The sequence below is a fragment of the Coregonus lavaretus genome, assembly GCF_964263955.1.
Source record: "Coregonus lavaretus genome assembly, contig: HAP1_SCAFFOLD_463, whole genome shotgun sequence".
NCBI lineage: Eukaryota > Metazoa > Chordata > Actinopteri > Salmoniformes > Salmonidae > Coregonus > Coregonus lavaretus.
This window is the reverse complement of record NW_028159925.1, coordinates 291,860-302,730: the sequence shown is the minus strand read 5'-3', so window position 1 is coordinate 302,730 and position 10,871 is coordinate 291,860. Positions and strand designations below refer to the sequence as shown.

Sequence of the window (10,871 nt, the reverse complement as noted above, 5' to 3'; positions counted from 1 at the left end):
CTCTCTCTTTCTTCCTCTCTCCCACCATGTCCCTGGTTAATGCCAAGTGTGGCGTAGGGGCTGGAGAGAGAAAAAGTAAATGGGTTTGTTGATAATTTGGTCTCTCTCTCTCTCTCTCTCTCTCAATTTTTGTCAGTTTGGAATGTAGGCAGATAGCCAGGTGTCCATTTTGCTTCCCTCTCATTTCTCTCCCCCTCTCTCTTTTCCCTTCTCTCTCTCCCTCCCTCTCTTCCTCTCTACCGGTTTACCTGCCTGTGTAAAGGAGAGGCAGGGAGAGCCTAGAGGCAACATGTTGCATAAGAGATGTGTTTGTATATCAGTTGAACCTGTCTGACTGTCTGCTCCTTGTCCCTGGTGTGTGAGCAGTGGTGCAAAGTACTTAAGTAAAAATAATTTAAAGTACTACTTAAGTAGTTTTTGGGGTATCTGGACATGACTTTACTATTTATATTTTGGACACCTTTTACTTTAACTTCACTATATTCCTAATTAAAATTATGTACTTTTTACTCCACACATTTACCCTGACACCCAAAAGTACTCGTAACATTTTGAATGCTTAGCAGGACAAGGAAATGGTCCATTCACGCACTTATCAAGAGAATATCCCTGGTCATCCCCACTGCCTCTGATCTGATGGACTCCCTAAGCACACATGCTGCGTTTGTAAATTATGTCTGAGTGTTGGAGTGTGCCCCTGGCTGTCCGTGAATAAAAAATAAAAAAACTAGAAAATGGTGTGCGATGGAGTGTGTGTGGAGTGTGTGTGGAGTGTGTGTGGAGTGTGTGTGTAGTGTGAGATGGAGTGTGTGTGGAGTGTGAGATGGAGTGTGTGTGGAGTGTGTGTGTAGTGTGCGATGGAGTGTGTGTGTAGTGTGAGATGGAGTGTGTGTGTAGTGTGAGATGGAGTGTGTGTGGAGTGTGTGTGTAGTGTGTGTGTAGTGTGTGTGGAGTGTGTGTGGAGTGTGTGTGGAGTGTGTGTGGAGTGATTGAGGTGGAGTTAGTTTATCTGATATATCTGTAATGTATTACACGTCACACACATAGGAGGGTGATGGTGCCATTTGTTATGAAGCAAGCATCACATCCTAATTTATCGTTAACCGGATTGACCGGTTCTACCTCAGGAGGCGGGAACTGGTATACACACATGGGCCGGTGGCTTCCTGGAAACAAGCCTGTCTCTATGCCACAGACAATGTCACTGTGGGTGGATGTGTCAGTACAGTAAGCCTATTTGGACAGGATTGTGTGTGTGCACAGGTGAACACCCTCGGCATGGGAGGGTATGTACATTATAGTCAATGTAAATCAAAGAATGGGCAACTCCAGTCCTCAGTTCCTGATTGGTGTCACACTTTTGCCCCAGCCCCAGCTAACACACCTGACTCCAATAATTAAATAATCAACTGATCTTCAGTTTAGAATGCAATTAGTTTAATCAGCTGTGTTTGCTAAGAATGGGGAGAAAGAGGGACACCATTCCGGACCCCAAGGACTTGAGTTGCCCATCTCTGATGTAAACGGTAGTCAGTATTGTCTTGTCTAACCACTGTGATTATATATCTGTACAGGTCTATGCAGTGGGAGGGTATGACGGCCAGAGTCGTCTTAGCAGTGTGGAGTGCTATGATTCCTTCTCTAACCGCTGGACAGAGGTGGCTCACATGAAGGAGGCGGTCAGTTCTCCGGCCGTGTCCAGCTGTGCTGGGAAGCTCTTCGTCATCGGCGGAGGGCCAGACGACAACACTTGCTCTGACAAGGTGGGTAGATCCATTCATATGGATAACTGACAAGGTGGGTAGACCCATACACATGGATAACTGGCTAACGTTCACCTTTACCTCTTATACAGTAGATTTGTATTTGTATTTATTATGGATCCCCATTAGCTGCTGCCAAGGCAGCAGCTACTCTTCCTGGGGTCCAGCAAAATTAAGGCAGTTCATACAATTTTCAAAACATTACAATACATTCACATATTTCACAACACACTGTGTGCCCTCAGGCCCCTACTCCACCACTACCACATATCTACAGTACAAAAATCTGTGTGTATATAGTGCGTATGTTATCGTGTGTGTTTGCGCCTATGTTTGTGTTGCTTCACAGTCCCCGCTGTTCCATACACCACACCTGTTAGATATGCATGGATAATAGAAGAAGTTTGATACACACCATACACCTTACCGTTTAGATATGCACCTAGAATGTACCTATAAATCCTAGCCAGATATTAATTAATGTTGTTTACTTTCCTTATATACAGTTGAAGTCGGAAGTTTACATACACCTTAGCCAAATACATTTAAACTCAGTTTTTCACAATTCCTGACATGTAATCCTAGAAAAATTCCCTGTCTTAGGTCAGTTAGGATCACCACTTTATTTTAAGAATTTGAAATGTCAGAATAATAGTAGAGAGAATGATTTATTTCAGCTTTTATTTCTTTCATCACATTCCCAGTGGGTCAGAAGTTTACATACACTCAATTAGTATTTGGTAGCATTGCCTTTAAATTGTTTAACTTGGGTCAAACGTTTTGGGTAGCCTTCCACAAGCTTCCCACAAAAAGTTGGGTGGATTTTGGCCCATTCCTCCTGACAGAGCTGGTGTAACTGAGTCAGGTTTGTAGGCCTCCTTGCTCGCACACGCTTTTTCAGTTCTGCCCACACATTTTCTATAGGATTGAGGTCAGGGCTTTGTGATGGCCACTCCAATACCTTGACTTTGTTGTCTTTAAGCCATTTTGCCACAACTTTGGAAGCATGCTTGGGGTTATTGTTCATTTGGAAGACCCATTTGCAACCAAGCTTTAACTTCCTGACTGATGTCTTGAAATGTTGCTTCAATATATCCACATAATTTTCCTTCCTCATGATGCCATCTATTTTTTGTGAAGTGCACCAGTCCCTCCTGCAGCAAAGCACCCTCACAGCATGATGCTGCAACCCCCGTGATTCACGGTTGGGATAGTGTTCTTCGGCTTGCAAGCGTCCCCCTTTTTCCTCCAAACATAAGGATGGTCATTATGGCCAAACAGTTCTATTTTTGTTTCATCAGACCAGAGGACATTTCTCCAAAAAGTACGATCTTTGTCCCCATGTGCAGTTGCAAACTGTAGTCTGGCTTTTTTATGGCGGTTTTGGAGCAGTGGTTTCTTCCTTGCTGAGCGGCCTTTCAGGTTATGTCGATATAGGACTCATTTTACTGTGGATATAGAAACCTTTGCACCTGTTTCCTCCAGCATCTTCACAAGGTCCTTTGCTGTTGTTCTGTGATTGATTTGCACTTTTCGCACCAAAGTACGTTCATCTCTAGGAGACAGAACGCGTCTCCTTCCTGAGCGGTATGACGGCTGCGTGGTCCCATGGTGTTTATACTTGCGTACTATTGTTTGTACAGATGAACGTGGTACCTTCAGGCGTTTGGAAATTGCTCCCAAGGATGAACCAGACTTGTGGTGGTCTACAATGTTTTTTCTGAGGTCTTGGCTGATTTCTTTTGATTTTCCCATGATGTCAAGCAAAGAGGCACTGAGTTTGAAGGTAGGCCTTGAAATACATCCACAGGTACACCTCCAATTGACTCAAATGATGTCAATTAGCCTATCAGAAGCTTCTAAAGCCATAACATCATTTTCTGGAATTTTCCAAGCTGTTTAAAGGCACAGTCAACTTAGTTTATGTAAACTTCTGACCCACTGGAATTGTGATACAGTGAATTATAAGTGAAATAATCTGTCTGTAAACAATTATTGGAAAAATGACTTGTGTCATGTACAAAGTAGTTTTTACAAAGGGTCTTAGACTAGGAGTACTGATCTAGGATCAATTTAGCCTTTCAGATTATAATGAGTAAGACAGGAGACCTGATCACAGATCAGCACTCCTACTCTGATATGAATACGGGTCCAGGACAATCATATCTCCTGGAAGTAGTGCGGCAGTCAGTTTTCGGCAGGTAGCTTAGTGGTTAAGAGCGTTGTGCCAGTAACCGAAAGGTTGCTGGTTCTAATCCCTGAGCTGACTAGGTGAAAAATCTGTCTGTGCCCTAATTGCTCCGGTAAGTTGCTCTGGATAAGAGCGTCTGCTAATTGACCTAAATGTAAATGTTTTCTCCATCCTCCTCTTGGAACCAGTGGTGATGTCTGATAAATGAACACAGACAAAGACAGACAACAAAGGCTGCAGTGTCTCTGTCTCTCTCTCAGGTAGCACAGATATCACACTTGGGCTCTAGTCTAATAGTATTTTAATTGTTATATTTCCTTTCCTAGTCCCCTTTGTCTCCTTTCCTAGAAACGTGTCACCTTTCCTATTGTCTCATTTGACTCCTTTCCTAGAAACGTGTCACCTTTCCTATAGTCTCATTTGACTACTTTCCTAGAAACTTGTCACATTTCCAATAGTTTAATTTGTCTCCTGTCCTAGCCGCCCCTTTGCATCACAGGTTGACACTTATTGTCATGAATCGTGCTCTGGCAGAACTGAGCCATTTCCGCTAGATGGGCCAGCTGTAAAAAGTATTTAAAGCACCTGCTCTGTTTATGACCTTTAAAGGGAGAGAAAACAGGGAGGGAGAGAAAGAAGGTAAAGGAGGGAGGGAGGGAGGGAGGCAGGTAGGGAGGGAGGGAGGGAGGGAGGGAGAGACTCATGGTTTGGCCAGGAGCCCTCATAGTATGAAAATAAAATGTATGCACTCACTAACTGTAAGTCGCTCTGGATAAGAGCGTCTGCTAAATGACTAAAATGTAAATAGTGTTTTGCATATCTTGCCGTAAAACTTTCCACCACTGAACAGATAAGAAAATAGGTCAACTGAAAGATATATTATTGATTAATCCGAGATGTATATGTGTTAGATAACATGTCCAATTCCATATCTCTTGCTGGTACAATCAGTCTGTCCAACGTTTCTGCATGTTGCAAGTGTTTCTGCATGTTTCACCAAGATCCACGTAGGAAATAAATGTTGTACTGCATAATGTTTTCATGTGTTATGCTCTGAGTCCATGTATCCTTGCACAGCTATATTTTTCAAACTACCTTTTTTTAAACCTAACATAATGAATCAATCAATCATTAATCCATCAATCATCAATCAATCAATCAATCCACGTGCTCTCTCTAGGTCCAGTGCTATGACCCAGAGGCAGACACCTGGGGGCTAAGGGCAAGTATCCCCATTGCAAAGCGTTGCATCACGGCGGTCTCTCTGAACAACCTCATCTATGTGTCAGGAGGTCTCACCAAGTCCATTTTCTGCTACGACCCTGCAGAGGACTACTGGATGCATGTGGTGCACACCTTCAGCAAACAGGTAATGTTGACACCAGCTGTGGCACTGGGAGACTGGAGATTGTGTTTCATTATCAACTTCAGAGCTGCTATGAGGTAACAATAGTCTATGAAAACAAATACAGTGTTCACATTACATCATATAACTGGAGATTTTTGATTTCACCCCCAAAGAATGTGAGGCAACAGTGATGAGGAACATCCCCTCTCTCTCTCTCTCTCTCTCTCTCTCTCTCTCTCTCTCTCTCTCTCTCTCTCTCTCTCTCTCTCTCTCTCTCTCTCTCTCTCTCTCTCTCTCTCTCTCTCTCTCTCGGTCTCCAGGAGAGCTGTGGGATGTCTGTGTGTAACGGGAAGATCTTCATCCTGGGTGGGCGGGGTGAAAATGGCGAGGCCTCGGACACCATCCTGTGTTACGACCCGGCAACAGGCATCATCACTGGGGTGGCCGCTATGCCTCGCCCCATCTCCTACCACGGCTGTGTCACCATCCATCGTTACAACGAGAAGTTCCTCCACCGGCCCTGACCACACATACACACACACACACACACACACACACACAGGATTATACATAAACACGCTTTCAGACACAATGAAAAATGTTTCTTGAGACACGCTCTCTCAAAAAATGCTGCAAACAGACATTCACACATACTCACCCCACTTACACACACACACACACACACACACATACACGCACATTCTTTGTTCATCTCAAGAAGCAACTCGTTTAGAAATTCAGACCACCTACAGCCCCAGTTTCCGATAAACGTATTTGCTCATTGTCCTATGTAGCAACTCTCTCTGTGGTTGGTATCATGGAATTCCTGCTATGCTACAGCTGATCCATCTCTGCCAGTTGTTGTTTTCTGGAGAACCAAACCACAGACGGGTTGTTTTGCCTCCAGGCACCACTACAGTATGTCAGCATCAATGTGTAGGCCGTGGGCATTCCAGGGCCAGTAGCAGCTTCTCAGCTGCTCATCCTAAGAACCAGAGATTCTGCTCTTTGATGGACAGATAGTGAAATGGAAACAAAGTGTTGCTTTTAGAGATTACGGATGTTGTCATGTGGACAAGTGTTGACAGTGAATAGTGATAGTGAACAAGAAACAAAGCTTTGATTCAGACTTGAGAGAAATTCATTGGAACCTGGCTCTGATACTGAGGAATACTTAGGAAGCCAGTTTTAAAAGGCAAGATGTTATACTCATCACTCCACTGGCTGTATTTCAACTGTCTTAAAATGGCCTCCTCTTCCTTCGTGATCACTTGATAGTATCATGGAAACTTGTGTAACAGTATCATGGAATGTGTGGGAGTCCTTTTACCTGGAAGCCCAGAGGGTAGGGATGGAAGCTAGAGGGTAGAAATGTGGTCGAACTGAGTTTCATGACTTCAATTTGATATGGAGTTAAGCAGTAATTGTTTGGTATAAATATATATATTTTAATAGCTGATGGAAAAACAGAGGCCATGTCCAAATAGTATGAAAAGTTTTTCTTCCAGTGTCTCCTTTCATCTCCTCTCAATTACATGATTGATAGGAGGCAAGGAAAGGAGGCAAGGAAAGGAGGCCTTATTAGAGCATTGGGACGCAGCCAGTTGTCTCTGCTCCTGCTCCCCTCCTGCTGTGGTCTGAACTCTGAATCTGCTCTCTCCTATTTCCATTTCCTGTTAGAGCTTCCCTCTACTTCCTCTTTCCATATCATCTCTTTTCTCCTCATATCCTACCTCTTACACTGACACTGTCATCATATTTCACGGTCGTCCTCCCTTTAATCTTTGGTACACACATACGCATATACATACACACAAACACAAACACACACAGACATTTATTTTATTTTTGAATTTATTAAATTATATTTGTTGGCCTTTTTTTACCTTTGGATATGTGTACTGATGTAGCTTTACCGGTGTGCTTGTTGCTACATATGTTTGGATAGTTGATCTGGATGTTGGGTGTGTGGGTGATTTAGTCGATATCAGATGCCTTTGTATATCAAGACTGTTCTGAATGACTGGTACAGTATATTATGTGACTTTTACCATATGTAAACCGCGTTACATCATAATAGACTGTTTGCTATTGTGCCGTTTACCCAGTGGCCTTGCCTCATATATGCAAATTCTATAGAACTCTGTGCCATACGTAGACTGTGTCACCTGTATACTTATGTAATGTACAGCTCATGTACACAGTGGAGCTCGGGGTAACCATGGTGACCTCCAGGTGTGTGTGCCATCAGCTCGTGCGAGCTGACACCAGTGTATTACCTCACACAGGATATGATCCATTGGCAGGTGTGACGGTGGAAATGTAAAGTCTTTATTCTGGTCAGTAAAAGTCTCCTTTTACTTTTGGTGTGGTTAGAATAGAGATGTATTGCTGTGAACTTTAAGGCTTTTTCTTTACTCCGTTTTGATTTAAATGTATACGTCTTTGTGGATCGTGTCTTTTTGGTGTTTTTTGTATCTGATAGCCCCAATTGTGCACTTTCACTATTATAAGTAGAAAATGAAAATATCGCAATGTAAATATGATTTTAGATTTCCTTTGTTTACTGTATCAGTAAATGTTCTTTGCTTTCATGTGACGTATGTGAGTGTGGTGAATGGAGCCTGCCAGTGACTCCTACTGGTCTGTGCCTGCTAATGCTCTGATTTCCCACAAATAAACCACCGGAAGCAATATTGGATGAGAGGAATGTTGGAATTCTTCAGAACCCCTCAAGTGTACTCTCATTCTCTCCCAGAATTCCTAGCTCAGGGTTTTATCTCAGTGGCACCCAACCAGAGGAGGCTGGCAGGCGAGAGAAAGAAAGATTGAAAGACAGAGAGAGAGAGAAAGAAAGAGTGAGTGTGAGTGCGTCTGTGACTTCATTGAGTATTTACACTAACAGGACAAAACAACATTGTCCTCATGTCTATGTAACACCATAATTTATGTTTTTCTCTATTAGCATTGTAGAGGTTTTGTTTCTGCCTTGTTGAGATTATCCTTTTTTTCTGATCATATTCTTACTCTTTCTATAGCTGTTGAGTGCTGGGATTAGGGTTAGGATTATGTGTGATTGCGTGATGCTTGTTTTTGATAATCTGTCACATGCAAATGGTCTCTATTCTATTTTGGATTACTCTCAGTGGGCAAGGCCTGGACAGGGGAGAAGTGGTTGATGGATGTGAATGCAGCATCAGGCCTTCGGCTCAGATCAAATCCCTGAGGTGACGTTGTTTTGAACCTGCTTCCATGGTAACCCTGGATTTCAACCGTGGATTTGATTAACTTGTGCAGCCTAAAGTACTTGTGTACAAGATGGAGGGTAGTACCGTCTGGAGAATGCAGTCCTTTATACCTTAATGGAATAAGCCAATATTGGATTAAAGTATGTATGATGTGATGTTTGAATCTTTCGTTCTTCTGTTTGTCGCTGAAAAAGTAACTTGGACTGTCTGAGCTACAGTATATCAGAGTAATTGTTCACGTGTGTAAATGAAGCATTAATAAAGTTCTTCTTTATACTGAACTCGGTGTACAGTTTTATGAAATATTGCAATACAATATATAAAATACCAGTTTAAAAACATAAATGGCAGCAATACTATGATATAGTGCAACTGTAGTAGATAAAACAAGCCATACATTACAGTCTTATAATCACAGTGATTGGAAGAATGTAAAGATACATGTCTGTCTGCCTGTCTACCACCCCCACTAAACCTATAGCCTGGAACGGAGAGGAGAGATTCCAAAGAAATGACACGACTACTAAACACTGTACAGGGTTGTTATTACAGTGGTGTCAATGTATCAACTACCTGTCAATCGTCTAAAGGAAGTTACCCGGGGGAGAAGTTACATGGAAATGCCTTATCGCACTTTACTCAAATGATGACTCATCAAGATACATCTGAAAACAGTCAAAGAACAATAAGGATATTTTTAAACACCAATTATTTCAGAGAATAATTCCACTACTTTGGAAAAGTGTTTTATTGTGGCTTTAGACTGAGGCTTTATTCATGGCTTCCATGGAATCCAAAAGGGTTCTACCTGGAACCAAAAAGTGTTCTTCAAAGGGTTATCTTAAGGGGACAGCCAAATAACAATTTTAGGTTCTAGATAGCACCGTTTTTCTAAGAGTGTAGGCTACGCATGTGAATGTATATGTTGATAAACCCAGGACGATTACTCTGAGGGGGAAACCATCTGTTGTGCTGGCAGAGACTGGAGATTAGCTACAACAGGTGGCGTGACGATAGCCTGGGTACCGGTCTGTTTAGCTATTACTCCACTCATTGTCGTGTCAAACAATGTTTGGCTTGGCAATTCCATCGTTGGCAAGAGAGCAGAATCCAGGCGAGTGTGATGATGGAATTCATGGATAGGATTAAGTTATCCCTAGCCACTGATCTAAGGTAAGTTTTGAGTCTTTGAGTCTCATCCACCCCAGAGCCACCTGGCTCTGATCCACCCTAGCCCTCACCGCAATACCCCCTAGGGTAGGATGGGGGTAATCTGATCTTAGATCTGTGCCTATGGTGTTTATATGTTTGCAGAGGTACAGTGTAATTTCAGACCGTGTTTAGGGCCTAAGAGATGGACCCACCACTGTGTATCAACAACAACAACATATGCACACTGGCCAGTTTATTAGGTACACCCATATAGTACCGGGTCGGAACCCCCTTTGCCTCCCAACAATGCAGAACTAAAAGAAAATCGAGAAATAATAGAAAAGTAAAAAACATATTAATTAATAAATAAATAATAAATACACAATGAGTGTCACGTCTCCTCCCGTTGCTCCCCTCCGGCGCTCTGATTCGCCGGTCTACTGAGCCACCGGTCTGAGCGCACCACCTCGGCAACACTGGAATGGAAACCCAACGCACCCTAATCACTTCCAACGCACCTGCACCTCATCATCTCATCACCACCCCTATTTAGCCCTGGACTGTTCCTTGTGATGTTGTGTGTGATTGTTTAGCTTCGTGTCATGTACGCTATCGGTGTTATTTCTCTTTGTCATTGTTTAAGTAAACCTTGACCTTGTTAATTCCTGCGTCTGCGTCCTGCCTCTTCGTATTCTCAGTACTCGTCACAATGAGTAATGATAACTTGGCTATATACACGGGGTACCAGTACAGAGTCGATGTGCAGGAGTACAAGGTAATTGAGGTAGATATGTACATATACAGTGAGGGAAAAAAGTATTTGATCCCCTGCTGATTTTTTATGTTTGCCCACTGACAAAGACATGATCAGTCTATAATTTTGATGGAAGGTTTATAAAAGTTATAAATTGATTTGCATTTTAATGAGGGAAATAAGTATTTGACCCCTCTGCAAAACATGACTTAGTACTTGGTGGCAAAACCCTTGTTGGCAATCACAGAGGTCAGACGTTTCTTGTAGTTGGCCACCAGGTTTGCACACATCTCAGGAGGGATTTTTCCCACTCCTCTTTGCAGATCTTCTCCAAGTCATTAAGGTTTCGAGGCTGACGTTTGGCAACTCGAACCTTCAGCTCCCTCCACATATTTTCTATGGGATTAAGGTCTGG

General features: G+C 42.7%; 1 protein-coding gene across 1 annotated transcript in view; it reads left to right on the top strand.

The window, feature by feature from the left end:
- LOC311122333 (kelch-like protein 24) overlaps positions 1–8,831 on the top strand; it is a 45,867-nt gene extending 37,036 nt beyond the window's left edge. Inside the window, exons 6-8 of the mRNA XM_084196708.1 lie at positions 1,575–1,763; positions 5,135–5,323; positions 5,623–8,831. Of these exons, the coding sequence (XP_084052834.1) occupies positions 1,575–1,763; positions 5,135–5,323; positions 5,623–5,826 (582 nt within the window). The 3' untranslated portion in view covers positions 5,827–8,831. The remainder of the gene's footprint in view (positions 1–1,574; positions 1,764–5,134; positions 5,324–5,622) is intronic.
- Positions 8,832–10,871: the final 2,040 nt, after the last annotated feature.